The 17,701-nt window shown below is 48.6% G+C and overlaps 1 protein-coding gene across 1 annotated transcript in view; it reads left to right on the plus strand.

Moving 5' to 3' along the window:
• DNAH2 (dynein axonemal heavy chain 2) overlaps window positions 1-17,701 on the plus strand; it is a 243,720-nt gene that overhangs the window by 209,479 nt on the left and 16,540 nt on the right. The window contains exons 66-71 of the mRNA XM_056570087.1: window positions 6,380-6,544; window positions 6,625-6,747; window positions 8,512-8,660; window positions 10,041-10,107; window positions 10,193-10,343; window positions 16,795-16,943. Coding sequence (XP_056426062.1) covers window positions 6,380-6,544; window positions 6,625-6,747; window positions 8,512-8,660; window positions 10,041-10,107; window positions 10,193-10,343; window positions 16,795-16,943 — 804 coding nt within the window. The remainder of the gene's footprint in view (window positions 1-6,379; window positions 6,545-6,624; window positions 6,748-8,511; window positions 8,661-10,040; window positions 10,108-10,192; window positions 10,344-16,794; window positions 16,944-17,701) is intronic.

Below are 17,701 nucleotides of genomic sequence, written 5' to 3' on the forward strand. Positions count from 1 at the left end.
ATCAATGCTGTGCAATGGCATAGCATTGAACAGTGTATGCAATCTAAGGATTGCATGTAATAGTCTAAAAAAAAAAAAGTTAATTAACTCATTCCATAATGAACGTTTTGAATCACTCCCCTTTTCCTGTTTTTTTTTTTTAAATAAAATATTGTAAACAAAAATAAACAAAAGAATGTATGTGGTGTTGCTGTGTGGGTAACTGTCCGAAAAATAAAAATATAAAATTAATTAAACCGCACGGTCAGTGGTGTACACGTAAAAAATACCAAAGTCCAAATTTTTTTTTATTTTTGGTCACTTCATATATCATAAAAAATTTATAAAAAGTGATCAAATAGTCCCATCACAACAAAAATGGTACCGATAAAAACTACAGATCACAGTGCAAAAAATAAGCCCTCATACATCATCTAATACGGAAAAATAAAAACTTTATAGGGGTCAGAAGAGGACAATTTTAAGCATACTAATTTTCGTACAAAAAGTTTTAATTAAAAAAAAAAAAGTAAAAAAAAAAAAAACCTATACAAATCATTTTAATAGTATGGACCTACAAAATTTAGATTATGTGTTATTTTTATCAAAAAGGGCACATGGTAGAAACAGAAGCCCCCAAAAGTTGCAAAATGATTTGTTTTTTTCTCGGTCGCTCTTTATTGGGGGACACCGATACTGATTGTATATGCTCTTGCCACTAAGAAGAGGAAAGGAGGAGAAAAAACAATGGGGCGCTCCCTGTGTGGTATTTTATGGAAAAGTGAAAATGAAAATACCCGCCACCAACACCTATGGTGGCGTACTGACCTTGAGTCGATAGTACACAATGGTGGTGAGAAGGAATGGCGACAGTCTGCTGCTCTCACCCCTTATTATTCTGTCTTCCCGAGGGGGACGGACAAGAATGCAAAGTAGGAGGAGTAAAAATGGGGGGTATTTTGAGAGCGCTACTGTCAGATGGCGATGGTTGAAGTCAAGAAACGGTATGAGCCAGCACTTATGCAGGACTAACTTTTATTGAAAAAAGAAGTCAAGAAAGTAAAAACAGGACAACGCGTTTCGGTGCTCGCTGTCGCCTTCCTCAGGTCCACAATCATAACTACAGAATAAACATATACATAGAATATCAAAAATACATCAATGGAAAATCAAACCATCTGGATGAGAGAGTACAAAACAAATGGACAATAAATAATAATGGTGATCAGGATGATTGTGGTCTAAAAACAGTGAGATGATAAGTAAGACAGCAGGTACAACCACTTCTAATATATAATAAAATCTATTATAATACAAAATAAAAAGAACACACATATAAAAAAGGGGAGCCTATGAAAGAGGAATTTTGATCTGTCCCCTAGCGTGTAAGTATGGACATAGAACATTGGCTGTCATTTATAGCACCGCCGATGGCAGTCTAGAGGGTGGGTGGCAGAGTGTTAGAGGTTTGGAGTGGGAGCCACATTGAGGTGGTATAATCAGAAAGGGCAGGTGACCCCACTGTGTGCAAAGTAGCCAGCTTGAGTGGGGTTTTTTTGTGGCAGGGCCAGAGCTGCTGAGGCCGGGTATAGGGGCAAGGAAGGGATGGATGATGTGACTAGCAGATGGGTGATGGGTGGAGGGGAAATGAGTGACGACGGAAAGGAGTGTGTGGGGGGGGATGTGGGAAGGGCGGGGGGGGGGGGAATGGGAAAGGGAGGGGAGGCCAAGAGGTGGACCAAGGGGAGAGGGGGAGGAAAAGGAGTGAAGAGGGATGGGGGGATTGGAAAGGGAGGGGAGGCCAAGAGGTGGACCCTGGGGGGAGAGGGAGGGAACGGGGGGAGGGGGGGAGGAAGGGAGTGGAGAGGTGAAGGGACAGAGAGGGGGGGGGGGAAGCCAGGGGTGGAGGGGTGAAGCAAGAGGGGGGGGGAGTGGAGACATGGTTCAAAGCTCTATACATTAATTTAAACCGTCTGGCATCAGGCATTTTAATTTATAGATCCAATACGCTTCCCGTTTGTTCAGGGCTGCTTGTCTGTTGTCCAATTCTGCAGAGATGTGCTCGATGGGTGTAATCCTTAAACACGAAAAATCCTTGTTGTGATCTTCCAGGATATGTCTTGACACACTGTGTTTGAGGTATCCTATTTGGCAGTTGTGCCTGTGGCCGTTGAGACGTTTTCTTAGGGTCTGGGTGGTCCTGCCGATTTAGTATGTGCCACACACACAGTCAATTAGATAAATGACAAATGTGGACCCGCAGTCCATATGTGATTGTATTCTGAATGTTGTGGCAATGTTTTTAGAGGTGAAAGATTGTCTTCCGTGTAGGATGGTTTGGCAACAGAGGCATCCTCTGTTACCACATCTGTAGGATCCCTGGGTGAGGGTGTGTGACTCTTTCTTTTTCTCTTTTCTTAGACAGCTCGGAGCGAGTATGTTTTTGATGGTTTGTCCCCTACGGAAGGTCAAACCGTGTTTTTTGGGGATGAGGTTCTGTAGGATAGAATCTGTTAGGAGAATGTTCCAATGTCTATCAAAGATTTTTTTTGATCTGTTTGTGTTCTTGGGTATATGTCGTGATGAAGTTAAAGCCATAATTGTTGGTTTCTATTTTTTCTTTCTGCATGAGTGTGTCTGATGGTAGAAGGGTGGTTTGTTCAGTTGCCAAGTTGGAGAGGAATGCGTTTTTCAGTAGTGTCGATGGGTAATTTTTTTGTCGGAATCTGTTCTGTAAGATCTTGGATTGTGTTTTGTAGTCCGAGAGTTTCGTGCAGTTCCTGCGAATCCTTCTATATTGACTATAGGGTATATTGAGGAGCCATTTCTTATGGTGGGCGCTGTGGAAGTCCAAGAAGCTGTTTGTATCGACTTTCTTGAAGTGTGTAGTGGTGGTTATCTTCCCCAGATGGTGGCTCACCTGTAGGTCCAAAAAGACTATAGAACTGGGGTCCAGAGTGGCGGTGAATTCTAGTCCCCAGTTGTTGCTGTTCAAATGTTGTATGAACCGGTTGGTTTGATCCAAATCGCCCCTCCAGATGAAAAAATGTCATCTATGTAGCGTTTATAGTAGCAAATGTGAGGTAGGAAGGAGGTGGAGCCGAAAATGTATTTAGATTCAAACCCCCCCCCCCCATAAACAGGTTCGCATAGCTGGGGGCCACACAGGTCCCCATTGCTGTGCCCTTTTTTTGGTGGTAGATGGAGTCGTTATAGGAAAAGACATTATGGGTCAAGATGAACTTGAGACCGTCCAGGAGTAAGTTGATCTGTTTGTCCTTGAATTTTTTGGCTTGGTGTAGATATTGTGCCGTAGTTTTCAGTCCTAGGTCATGTGAGATGTTAGAGTAGAGTGAGGTGACGTCAAGGGTTATTAAAAGGTTGTCCTTTCCCAGGGAAATGCCAGTAGATCTTTAATTAGACTGGCTGAATCCTTCAGGTAGGAAGGTAGAGTGATCACGATATCTTGAAGGAAAAGGTCTATGTAATGTGAAAGTTGGCTCGTGAGGGAGCCAATTCCCGAAATGATGGGCCTTCCTGGGGGTTTGGTGATGCACTTATGGACCTTTGGAAGGTGGTAAAAGAAGGCCATCTGTGGGGATTTGGTCAGGAGGAAAAGTTTCTCCTTTTTGTTTATGACACCTTCTATGTAGGCGGAGTGTATAAGTTCGCTGTACTCTTGGTTATAAATGGATATAATTGGCCATTTATAACCAAGAGTACAGCGAACTTATACACTCCGCCTACATAGAAGGTGTCATAAACAAAAAGGAGAAACTTTTCCTCCTGACCAAATCCCCACAGATGGCCTTCTTTTACCACCTTCCAAAGGTCCATAAGTGCATCACCAAACCCCCAGGAAGGCCCATCATTTCGGGAATTGGCTCACTCACGAGCCAACTTTCACATTACATAGACCTTTTCCTTCAAGATATCGTGATCACTCTACCTTCCTACCTGAAGGATTCAGCCAGTCTAATTAAAGATCTACTGGCATTTCCCTGGGAAAAGGACTACCTTTTCATAACCCTTGACGTCACCTCACTCTACTCTAACATCTCACATGACCTAGGACTCAAAACTACGGCACAATATCTACACCAAGCCAAAAAATTCAAGGACAAACAGATCAACTTCCTCCTGGACGGTCTCAAGTTCATTTTGACCCATAATGTCTTTTCCTATAACGACTCCATCTACCACCAAAAAAAGGGCACAGCAATGGGGACCCGTGTGGCCCCCAGCTATGCGAACCTGTTTATGGGGGGGTTGAATCTAAATACATTTTCGGCTCCACCTCCTTCCTACCTCACATTTGCTACTATAAACGCTACATAGATGACCTTTTTTCATCTGGAGGGGCGATTTGGATCAAGCCAACCGGTTCATACAACATTTGAACAGCAACAACTGGGGACTAGAATTCACCGCCACTCTGGACCCCAGTTCTATAGTCTTTTTGGACCTACAGGTGAGCCACCATCTGGGGAAGATAACCACCACTACACACTTCAAGAAAGTCGATACAAACAGCTTCTTGGACTTCCACAGCGCCCACCATAAGAAATGGCTCCTCAATATACCCTATAGTCAATATAGAAGGATTCGCAGGAACTGCACGAAACTCTCGGACTACAAAACACAATCCAAGATCTTACAGAACAGATTCCGACAAAAAAAATACCCATCGACACTACTGAAAAACGCATTCCTCTCCAACTTGGCAACTGAAATAAACCACCCTTCTACCATCAGACACACTCATGCAGAAAGAAAAAATAGAAACCAACAATTATGGCTTTAACTTCATCACGACATATACCCAAGAACACAAACAGATCAAAAAAATCTTTGATAGACATTGGAACATTCTCCTAACGGATCCTATCCTACAGAACCTCATCCCCAAAAAACCCGGTTTGACCTTCCGTAGGGGAGAAACCATCAAAAACATACTCGCTCCGAGCTGTCTAAGAAAAGAGAAAAAGAAAGAGTCACACACCCTCACCCAGGGATCCTACAGATGTGGTAACAGAGAATGCCTCTGTTGCCAAACCATCCTACACGGAAGACAATCTTTCACCTCTAAAAACATTGCCACAACATTCAGAATACAATCACATATGGACTGCGGGTCCACATTTGTCATTTATCTAATTGACTGTGTGTGTGGCACATACTAAATCGGCAGGACCACCCAGACCCTAAGAAAACGTCTCAACGGCCACAAACACAGCTGCCAAATAGGAAACCTCAAACACAGTGTGTCAAGACATATCCTGGAAGATCACAACAAGGATTTTTCGTGTTTAAGGATTACACCCATCGAGCACATCTCTGCAGAATTGGACAACAGACAAGCAGCCCTGAACAAACGGGAAGCGTATTGGATCTATAAATTAAAATGCCTGATGCCAGACGGTTTAAATGAATATATAGAGCTTTGAACCATGTCTCCACTCCCCCCCCTCTTGCTTCACCCCTCCTCCCCTGGCTTCCCCCACCCTCTCTGTCCCTTCACCTCTCCACTCCCTTCCTCCCCCCCTCGCCCCGTTCCCTCCCTCTCCCCCCAGGGTCCACCTCTTGGCCTCCCCTCCCTTTCCAATCCCCCCTCCCCTCTTCACTCCTTTTCCTCCCCCTCTCCCCTTGGTCCACCTCTTGGCCTCCCCTCCCTTTCCCATTCCCCCCCCCCCCCCCCCGTCCTTCCCACATCCCCCCCACACACTCCTTTCCGTCGTCACTCATTTCCCCTCCACCCCTCACCCATCTGCTAGTCACATCATCCATCCCTTCCTTGCCCCACAATCATCCTGATCACCACTATTATTATTTACTGTCCATTTGTTTTGTACTCTCTCATCCAGATGGTTTGATTTTCCATTGATGTATTTTTGATATTCTATGTATATGTTTATTCTGTAGTTATGATTGTGGACCTGAGGAAGGCGCCAGCGAGCGCCGAAACGCGTTGTCCTGTTTTTACTTTCTTGACTTCTTTTTTCAATAAAAGTTAGTCCTGCATAAGTGCTGGCTCATACCGTTTCTTGACTTCAACCATTGCCATCTGACAGTAGTGCTCTCAAAATACCCCCCCATTTTTACTCCTCCTACTTTGCTTGCCACTAAGAGGCGCTGACACTAAGGAAAAAAAAGTCGGCAAGTAAAATCGGTGGTGCAAAATACAAGCCCTCATATGAGTCTGTAGGAAAATTTTAAGTTTATGATTTTTCAAAGGGAAAGAGGAAAAAACTAAATAAAAATGATGCCCTTCATATTCATGAGCCATTGGTTCGAAGTTGTTTCATCATTTAGTTTAAAAAAACTGAGAGCCTAAACCTAAGTGGCGGGAAATATGACACTGTGGTTTACTGTGCGGCTACTTATGGGCCTTGTCTCCCAGGTTGGAGAACGTCTTGAGCAGCTGAAGATGCAGTACGACGAGAAACTGGCTCAGAAGGAGCAGCTCCGAGCAGAGGCTGAACTCATGGAGGTGAAGCTGCAGAGAGCAGGGACCCTGGTGACAGGACTGGCAGGAGAGAAGACTCGCTGGGAGCAGACCGTCACGGTAGGTGCTGATGCTCTTCATCTTATTCTGATCAGCTTGGCTTTTCTTCCCTGGTAACATATGGCTGTTCTCCCCTGCAGGGCCTGGAACAAGACCTAGGCTTCCTAGTCGGTGACTGTCTCCTGGCCTCGGCCTTCTTGTCATACATGGGTCCTTTTCTGTCCAGCTACCGGGAGGAAATACTTTCCATTTGGAGTAAAGAGGTGATTTAAGGGTCCACAAGTCCTCTGCCGTTACACCACATAGGGCTGGGCGGTATGGCCAAATATGTGTATCGTGGTATTTTTGTAACTTATGGCGGTTCCATGGTATATAACGGTATTCCCCCTCTCCCCCCCAAAAAAAAAAAAAAATTATCAGCCCACGCTGCGCTGTCCCCATCAGGGTACTACTCACGTCACCCGCAAGCGCTGCCTCTTCGTCCTCCTGTTTGTTGTGGCCGCCGGCGCTCACACTCTATGCTGTGCGGTATCCCTATGCCCGGGCTGCAAAAGGTAAACAAAAATAAACTTATGTTGCGACGTCGGCCTTACACTGGGGACGTGAACGTCGGCGAGCCGTCAGCCTATCACCGGCCGCAGCGATGTTCCGCCTCAGCCGGTGATAGGCTGAACCCACTGTCATGTAAGAAGCCGGCTTCTTACATGACCATGGGCTCAACCTATCACCGGCGGAGGCGGAACATCGCTGCGGCCGGTGATAGGCTGACGGCTCTCCAACGTTCCATTCCCTAGGAAGCAAGTCCGGACCGACGGGGAAGGTGAGTTAAAGTTTATTTTGTTTACCTTTTGCAGCCTGGGCATAGGGATACGGTATAGAGCAGTGGTCTTCAACCTGCAGACCTCCAGATGTTGAAAAACTACAACTCCCAGGATGCCTGGACAGCCATTGGCTGTCCGGGCATGCTGGGAGTTGTAGTTTTGAAACATCTGGAGGTCCGCAGGTTGAAGACCACTGCGGCCTTCGTCCTCATCCAGACCCCCCTTTTGTTTTCTACTCACCTCCCCAGTTTCTCAGTGGGAAGAGTGGGAAGGAAGGGTGAGCTGGTCCGGGCCGTCCATCTTTGGCCATCTATGCTGCAGGAACCGTCCGGTGGGGAAGGTTAGCCGTTCCGGGCTGTCCATCTTCACCGGGAGGCCCTCTTCTCCGCTCCGGGTCGGCCACGGACTAGTGACGTTGCCTTGACGACGACGCACAGTGACATATGTGAGTATTTACCCCGATGTGGACAGCGCAGTGCTGGGCTAATAATTGGGGGGGCAGAACATTAGTTCCCCAATGTGGGGACAGCGCGCTGCGGCTGATAATTCATTCATTCCCGAGGGTGAGGGGCCAAACCGGTATTGCGGTATGGGTTAAAATTCATATCGTGCAGCACAAAAATTCGGTATTCGGTATGAACCGGTATACCGCCCAGCCCTAACACCACCACCCTCCCTCCATCTTATTGTGTGTCATGTCAACCAGTAGATAGTATATAGGGATCTTGAACACTAAAGGACAGTCAGACTCAGACATAAACGATAACAGTGTACAGTATATTGCATACGCCTGCCTGACAGTCAGACGTTCCTTGGCTTCTCCCCAGATTGAAGTGGAAGATAACATTGAACAATAGATGAAAGCTGGCCATACTTATTAACTGATGGCCGAATGCTCATTGGGCAAACAGCGATCCCTCCCGACCCCACTGGACACATGAATGCTTGGCTGAGCAAGCATGTGTTTTAAATGGAAAGAGGAGGGTAAGCTGCTCTAGACTCTGGCAGTGGCTTATCTCTCTTCAGAACAAAACTATCAGACACTTTCATATCCACCATGACATCAATATGTCACAGGAGAGTGAGGAGGCCTCCATACACATAAGGTGGTTGTTGGCCACTCCAAGATGGACCAACTTAGGTTTCACCCTGCTCTCATACAAGCTGAATCTGTTCTGTGATATTATTTGTCATCCATTGCACTAGGTACGAGAGATGTTGGTTCCATGCTCCCCGAACTTTTCCTTGACCTCCTTCCTATCCAGCCCTACCATGGTGCGAGAGTGGAACCTGCAGGGACTGCCCTCCGACAGCTTCTCCAGTGACAACGGCGTTATCGTCACACGAGGGAACAGGTAATGTCACGTCTCGAGTCCCACAGACGTGTGTCACGTGACAGGAAACAGTGGGCAGAACAAGTTGGAAGACATCGGAGACAGCAGGAGTCTATTCCAGTCTTTGCTCCGGCGGTCGTAAACACATCATTCAGTCTGAAACCTACACAGTATTTATCAGAGCCACCTCAGACTAATGTGTCACTTCTTACAGCAACACCCACACCGTCTTTAAATGATAATAAGGCATTGTTGGTAATATCAGTGTGCCAGCTTATGATGTTTGGGATAAGACACTTCTTTAGCTTTGTTAGACACTCTTAGAAGTGCCGGACTTTTAGGTTATTATCTTACACTGCAGCTCTGGTTTGGTTCTGAATTAGCAGGAATTCCTTCAAATGTTTGGTGAAAGTTTTTAATGTAACAACTTCAAGATAAAGAGCTAAAGCTGAAAGATCTGCGGAGTATAACACTCATCCCCTAGGGTATTGCCGTGGCTGTGCGCAGCTAATACGTGTGCCGTCGACCTCACTGAGGTCAACTACCCCACCCCATACAGCGCTATGCTTTAAAACGCTGCATCTCCGCCTCTCCCATAGAGATACATGGAGGAGCGTGTAGGCCGTGGCGTCATGCCGCGGCCGGCCCGGCCGCGGCATGACGCCATGGCCAACACGCCCCCTCCATGTATCTCTATAGGAGAGGCGGAGATGCAGCGTTCATGCATAGAGCTGTATGGGGTGGGGGGTAGTCGACCTCAGTGAGGTTGACGACACGCGCATTAGCCGCGCACAGAGGCCGAGCCGGGGGCCCCATACAGGGGATCGCAAGGGGTCCCTGCATTTGGACTCCCTGCGATCAGACACTTATTAAGTGTAATACACCGCAGATCTCCATTAAAGTGTTACTTTCACTTCAAAAATCAGTCTGGGTCTCATTGTTGAGCCTCCCACCGATCTCTTCATAGAGCCAGGAGACACATTTGGCAGCACACTTCATTACCTTGCTCGGTGTTTAGTCCGACTGATTTTATTGCAAAATTAATTGGATTTCCCTCTAAAGTCATTGAGGAAAACCTGCAATAAATCTGTGCACTGCATACAACTGAAATCGATGTACTGCACAGAAAGTGTCGGCACTACGTGCTTTAGATTTGTTCAGATCTCCTGCAGTTGGCTAATACCATAAACATCTGCAGATATTCTGTGTGCAAATCCACACAGAAAAGTTGCAGCAGATTTGCGCCATGTGCATGATGTTTTTTTTCGGACTGACAGCTTCAGGTGACCCATTCTTGTAGCTAGACAAAATGCCTGGGTCAGGTTCTCTTCCGATGAGCCATGTACAGATCTAGCTGCTGTCTTCTGTTCAGTCATGATTTATAGCCTTTGGTATTTTCAGGTGGCCACTGATGGTCGATCCCCAAGGACAAGCCACCAAATGGATAAAGAGCATGGAGTCTACCAATGTAAGCGCTCAGGCGACCTAACTTCTCTTCTGGTTTATTGTTTTTTTTGAGTCCTAAATTAATCCAAGTCTTTTGTCTCTTGCAGCAGCTTAAAGTGATTGATCTCCAGATGTTGGACTACATGCGCATACTAGAACAAGCGGTGCAGTTTGGGATGCCAGTTCTTCTGCAGAACGTCCAGGAGGATCTAGACCCATCTTTGTCCCCCATCTTAAACAAGTCTGTCACCAAAGTAGGTGAGTAGCCAAGTACTTGGTGCCAAGGGTAAAAGAGAAGAAGACGCCCATGAAATAATGTCAGCTTAAGAGGGAAAGTGACGCTCTTTCTCAGTCGGCTCCATTGGGGGACACAGAGACTGTGTGAGGGTATATCTTGCTGCCACTAGGAGGCTGACACTAGGCATACAAAAAGAAGTCGGCCCCTCCCGACAGGATACACCCCGCCTACTAACCCTGAGCTTATCAGTTTTAGCTTAGTGTCAGTTCTCCAGACCTGGTCTTCTTTTTTATTTTCTAGCTAGGGCCTGTATTTAGGTTCTTTCTCCTTTTTCTTTTCTGGTTTTTAGGTGGGGGTTCAGGAGCATGGAGCTACCTGTTCTCCCATATGTGGCTAAGGGGCACTGGGCATAGAGTATGCACCGATAACCCCTTCCCGCCAACGGCCAACGCCTGGGATGGCACCTTGGGTCCGGGTCCCTCTATCTTCCCTGCTCGTCCCGCTGTCTCAGCCTGACATGACGCAGGTGACAATAGCTGGCCCAAGATGTCTTGTGTATGTGCAGGACACAGGGTATTTTTCCCCCTCTCTCCTCCCCTCCCCTCTCCCTTCTCATCTTTCTCTGCCTTTTTGGGGGGCCTTCCTTATAACTGGGACCTCAGGGGGATTTTTCCCTCATTATCATTCAGGGGCATCCAGGGGATTTCTTTACTATTATAGGTGGCAGGGAACAGGGCTCCGGTTTTCATTGCAGCATTGTTCGGGCTCCGGGGATTGCGGGGCAGCTCCCTCCCCCCCCCTTCTCCCTCCCCGACATTGCTTACTTCTGGGCAGCAACCTGTCTGTTCTCCGGTGCACCGACCACAGCGCCTGTCAGCTGGGCTGCAGTTGCGCGGCCGGCTCTTCTGTTTTACTTTCGCTTTCATCCGATTCTTGGGCGGGCTGCGCGTTGGGCAGGCAATTAATTAAGGCCGCGGCTGCAGCCTAGTCCGGTACTTAGCTCCGCTGCTCCCCGTATTCGGGCACGCTGGTGGAGCTCCCGTCCTCCCCCTGCAGCCGGCCAATAGTTTTCCTGTCATCTTCTGTACTCTCCCTCTTTTCCTCCAATGGGGTCCATCCTGGTGGTGGCCACTCCCTCTGGTCAGTGCAGCTTCCTCCCATATCGCTTCAGCTGCTGCACTCTTCTTCATCTCCAGTCACAGGACAGCTTCCGCCTGCTTCTCAGCTCCAGCTGCGGGACACAGGACCTGGGTGAGCTTGTTCCATTTTATTGCTGACTTTCTTACTAGCATCTATGTCCAACCCCAGACCCGAACCTCCCCCCAGACAGGCGGCCGCAGCCTTAGTCACCTACTACTCTTGCGTGAGCTGCAAGATCAAAGTGCCCAGTAGTTCCACTGAATCCACCTGTTCCGCTTGCTCCACCACGCGCACCATCCCTCCTGTGCATTCTTCTCAGGATGTCCCCTTAGAACGTGCGGTGTCTACCCCTACCCCAGAGATCTCCGACATGGCTAGGGTTTACAGATCAGTGCCTTCAGCCTTGGAGCGGTCTTCCCTGAGCACGACCTCCAGGGAGTCCCGCTCAGTCTCTTCTCTCCTGACCCCCACTTCCAGCGCTCTTACAAGTTCCCTGAAGTGCTTCCTTATGAAGTGCTTCCGGGCTCTTATCCAGAGTCGCGTAATCGGGACAGACATTCTTCCCGTAGATCACGCTCCTCTTCCCCAGCTCGCCGGCAGCACCCCCACTCTAGGGGCCGCTCCCCCGGTGACCATCCCAGGTCCCCGACCCCTCGTTCTAGGTCTAACACTCCTCAGTCTAAGGCTACCTTAGCACACTCCCACTCTCCAGGGCAAGTAATGGATGACGGGTCGGAATCCACCTCGGATCATGAGGACCACTCTGCCGTGTCTGATATGGTGGACAGCTTGGTGTTAGGCTGGGTTCACACCACGTTTTGTTAAATACGGTTCCCGTATACGGCTGAGAGGAGGGGGACGGGGTTTTTGCCTACGGTCGGGAAACCGCATACGGCCGAAAACGAAGCCGACCGGAGGCTGCGGTTCACTCCGGTCGGCTCATAGACATACATTAAATACGGTTCCCGAATACGGCTGAGTGTGGGCGCCGCGATTAAGCCCCCCCCCCTCCTCTCAGCCGTATACGGGAACTGTATTTAACAAAACGTGGTGTGAACCCAGCCTTAGCCATCAGGGACACTTTTCATATGGAGGACCCAAGAACTTCGCTGCTCTCTGCGTTCCCCCAAGGCTTTCAGTTCTCATGCGGAATTTGACGCCTTGCTGGACGTGGCTTGGAAGCATCCGGACAAACGATTCCAGGGAACCAAGAAGATTCAAGCTCAGTTCCCCTCTCCTCTGGATCTGGTTTCCAAGTAGACGATGCCACCGGCAGTTAATCCTCCGGTTTCGCGTCTGTCCAAGTCGACTACTCTGCCTGGCGGATGCAGCATCCTTTTAAGGATCTAACAGACAAGAAGATCGAGAACTTGGCAAAGTTTGCCTTTGAAGCGGGAGGTTTGTCCTTGTTACCTACCTTCTGCCTGGGTATCCAAGGCCGTCTTGGTTTGGGCTTCTCAGCTGCGCCAAGGCATCCTCTCCGGCGTTCCTCAGAAGGACTTGGCAGATCTCTCTCGTCAACTCTCTCAGGCCGGGGACTTCCTCTGTTCAGCTGCTTTGGAATCCGCACGATGTACGGCCTTTGCCTCAGGTAAGATGGTTGCGATTTGTCGCTCCATGAGGCTGAAAGCGTGGGATGCAGACGCTGCTTCAAAAAAATCTCTAACTGAGTTGCCCTTCTCAGGTTCTCGGCTTTTTGGGAAACGGCTAGATGAAATCATATCTGAAGCTACTGGAGGTAAAAGCTCTCTGCTGCCGCAGAACAAACCCAGCCGCTCCGACCCCTGTCGGAAGACGGCTTCCTTTTGGTCCTTTGCATCGAGTTGTCCTCCCAAGCAGGCGCCCTCCCAATCGTGCAAAGCCCCTTCCTTCAAGAAACGTCCTTCCTGGTAGCAAGACAACTGTAACTGTAAGCCTCCCTCTTCCTGAAGGGACTGCCCCACTTATATCCTCCTCTTGGGTGGGAGGACGTCTTTCCCTTTTCCGGGACATTTGGCTAGTGCAGGTTCCAGGACTCCTGGGTTCGGGACGTCATATCCGATGGTTACCGGATAGAGTTTGCTTCTTTTCCCTGTCCTCCTCGTTCCCCTTCTTTGGCAGCTGCCTTTCAGGTCGCTTTGAGTACCCTTCCTTACTCAGGGGGTGATTGTTCTAGTTTCTCCAGGGGAGCGTTTTTCAGGGTTCTACTCAAATCTGTTTGTAGTCCTCATTCCTCACTCACTCCTCGTCCCATTCTAGACCAAAAGTTGCTCAACTGCCACTTGCGGCTACACCACTTTCGTATGGAGTCCCTTTGCTTGGTGGTCGCGTCCATGGATCAAGGGGTGTTTCATTCGTCAGTAGATATCCAGGACGCCTATCTACACATCCTCATTTTTCCCACCCATCAGCGATTCCTCCGCTTTGCTGTTCTTGCGGGTCACTTCCAATTCGTGGCTCTTCCCTATGGTCTGGCTACGACTCCCAGGGTTTTCACCAAAGTCATGGCGGCGGTGATTGCCATTCTTTGGGCTCGGGGATCACGATCCTCCCTTACCTGGATGATCTTTTGATCAAAGCTCCATCCTGGTCCCAAAACTTGGAGAGCTTTCATTTCACTGTGCAGACTCTGTCCGCCTTCGGTTGGGTGATCAACCGGGAAAAGTCCCACCTTTCTCCCACTCAGTCCCTTGTCTTCCTGGGTCTCCTTTTCGACACAGCGGTTACCCGTGTTAGTCTTTCACAGGACAAGCGGCGCTCCCTGTCGGAGGGTGTCCGTCAACTACGGCACCCCTCTCTTGTTAGTTTCTGCATGGAGTGGCTGGGCCGGATGGTGGTGGCCATGGAGGCGGTTCCTTTCGCTCAGTTCCACTGTCGCCCTCTCCAGCTGGCCATCTTGGCCTGGTGGGACAAGTTGCCGTCCACTTTGGATCGCCGGATTCTTCTGCCCCCCTCCGTTCATCGATCTCTTCTGTGGTGGCTCCACTCTCCTCTCCTTCTCCATGGGCGGTCGTTTCTTCCCCTCCACTGGCAGGTTGTTACGACCGATGTGAGTCTCCTGGGTTGGGGAGGAGTGTTTTGGGACCTGGCAGTCCAGGGTCGCTGGTCTTTTCAGGAGGCTCACCTCCCCATCAATCTTCTGGAGCTCCGTGCTATTTTTCTTTGTCTCCACCATTGGGAGATCCTCCTTCAGGGTCGTCCCGTTCAACGCCACGGCGGTGGCTTACATCAATCGCCAGGATGGCACATGCAGCCGCTCAGCAATGGAGGAGGTCTCCAAGATTCTGCTCTGGGCTGAGACTCGGGTCCCTGTTCTCTCCACGATTCACATTCCAGGCATGGAGAATTGGGAAGCAGACTTTCTCAGCCGTGCCTCCATGGATCTGCGGGAGTGGTCTCTCCATCCAGAGGCGTTTGCGCAGATCAGCGCTCTTTGGGGGACCCCGGATGTGGATCTCTTTGTTTCTCCACAACAGACAGATTCCCTGCTTTGTAGAAAAGTCACGGGACCCTCTGGCTCTGGCAGTGGACACGCTCGTAATTCCATGGTCATCCTTCAGTCTTCCCTACCTCTTTCCTCCTCTGCCTCTCCTTCCCAGGATTATGAGGAAACTGAAGGAGGAGGGCATTCCTGCCATTGTGGTGGCCGAAGACGCGTGTGGTACGCTGACTTAATTCGGCTGGTCGCCGACATACTTCTGCGTCTTCCGGTTTGCCCCGATCTGCTCTCCCAGGGTCCTCTCTGCCACTCCAATTTACTGTCGCTAAATTTGACAGCGTAGCGGTTGAAACCGCAGTTCTGAGTGCTTGGGGGTTTTCTTCCGGGTTGATTTGCACCATACTACGGGCTCGTAAGTCTTCCTCCGCTAGGATTTACCACTGCATTTGGCAGGTCTATTTCAGGTGGTGTGAGGCTTAGTCCGTCTCTCCGGTTATCTTTTCTTTTCCGTGCCTCCTTGCAGTCCAGTCTGAATCAGCGTTTGGTGCTCAGCTCCCTTAGAGGGCAAGTTTTGGCTCTTTCTATTCTCTTTCAGCGGCTGTTGGCTTCCAACCCTCACGTCCGCACCTTTCTGCAGGGCGTGGCCCATGCGGCTCCATCTTACCGGTCTCCCACCCCTTCTTGGGATCTCAACCTGGTGATCGGTGCTTTGAGGGAAGCTCCATTTGAACCTCTGTGAGACGCTTCCCTTTGCGTTTTTTCCTGGAAGGTCGCCTTCCTCATCGCCATTACCTCCATTAGGAGGGTCTCTGAGCTGGCGTCTCTCTCTTCTCGCTCTCCCTTTTTGGTCCTTCACCAGGACAAGGTTGTTTTTCAGCCGCCTCCCTCCTTCTTGCCCATGGTGGTCTCCTCCTTTCACATGAATGAGGAGATCGTTCTTCCTTCCTTCTGTCTGGCTCCATCCAATGCCAAGGAGCATTCCCTCCATTGTCTGGATGTGGTTCGCGCTGTCCGGATCTATCTTTCCATCACCTCCCCTTTCCGGCAGGGTGACGCTTTCTTTGTGATTCCGGAGGGTCGTCACAAGGGTCTTCCGGCTTCCAAGGCAACCATTTCGCGGTGGATCCATTCCCCCATCTTGGAATCATACCGTCGTAAGGGGAAGGTCCCACCCTTTTGGGTGACTGCGCATTACACGCGTTCCGTTGTGGGTTCTTGGGTGCTATGCAGTAGGGCTTCGGCCTTGCAAGTCTGCAAGGCGGCCACTTGGTCGTCTTTGCACACCTTCTCCAGATTCTACCAGGTACACAGTTTTGCATCCGCTGATGCTGGTTTGGGTCGCAAGCTGTTGCAGGCGGCATTGGCTCAGTCCTCTGCCTGATTCTGTTTTGCGTACTTTTTCCCACCCCGGGGATTACTCTGGTACGTCCCACAGTCTCTGTGTCCCCCAATGGAGCTGACCAAAAAATTTAGATTTTTTTATGCTTACCGTAAAATCTTTCTCGGAGGATCCATTGGGGGACAGCACCCACTTCTTTGTTATGGTTACTATGGTTGGGTTTTTCTGTCCGAGGTGTTGTGTTCGGTTCTTTTTTTGTCTGGTTCCCTTGGACACCTGCTAGGTTCCTTTTATGTCAGTCCTCTCCTACTGCTTTGGGACTAAACTGATGAGCTCAGAGCCTGTAGATCCTGCCAGGAGGGGCCGACTTCTTTTTGTATGCCTAGTGTTAGCCTCCTAGGGGCAGCAAGATATACCCACGGTCTCTGTGTCCCCCAATGGATCCTCCGAGAAAGATATTTTACGGTAAGCATAAAAAAATCTACTTATCTTACCCTAAGAGTTTGTGTGTGTGTGTATGTATATAGCGCCAGCGTCTATACTTCACTTGTATTATATTCTGCCTTCTGTACAGGAGGGAAACTTCAGATTCGTCTTGGTGATAAGGATGTCATCTACAACCCTGAATTCCGATTCTACATCACAACCAAACTTTCTAATCCTCACTACACTCCGGAGATCAGCTCCCAGACCACCATCGTCAACTTTGCAGTGAAAGAGCAGGTATTACACCTGTATTAAAAGGTGCCCATACATGTATATAGAAAGCACAGGAACAGGAGAGAAGTCTGATCCTTCTTTCTTCCAAAAACAGCACCACTCATGTCCTACGTTGTGTGAATAGAGCCAGTGTAATAAAAGTAATACCACACACTACCTGCAGCTGTAATGCTGTTTTTAGAAGAAATTAGCTCTGTTTTTCTATTCCTGAATAACCCCTTTAAGTCACGGTCCATAATATCAAGGAATTACGAAAGAATCACAATTCATGAGCATCTGTTTGTATACCACCAGGGGGCAGCACCAGCATTGCACTGCCTATAATTTTATACTTGGAGCAATTTCAATGTAATTGTTTTTGTCTTTGCTATTTAGGTTCACAGAGGTTGGAAAATTTTTACAGAAAACAGTTTGCAGGGAAATCTGCAAGACAAATATGAACCAAATCCTGCAGATTTTGGTGGAATATTTGGTGCCAGTTTGCTGCCGCAGATTCTTCTATTAGGCAACAAGAGGCAAATCTGCAGGAAAAGCCACAACAATACACTATATTGTGGATTTTATTGCAGATTTTGAACAAATTCACAAACAATGGCCCTGATTTACTAAGAGTGGAATGTAGTTTTCTTTGTTGATTTTTGTTTCTTTTTTTTTCCCGATAGTGATTGCTAATTTTTCCTTACGTCTTGCAATTTTCCCAACGTTTAGCTTTTTTTTTTTTTTTTCTTTACAACTGCTCTAAGCTGTCGACTTTTCTACAG

This window comes from Hyla sarda, chromosome 4 (assembly GCF_029499605.1).
Source record: "Hyla sarda isolate aHylSar1 chromosome 4, aHylSar1.hap1, whole genome shotgun sequence".
Taxonomy (NCBI): Eukaryota; Metazoa; Chordata; class Amphibia; order Anura; family Hylidae; genus Hyla; species Hyla sarda.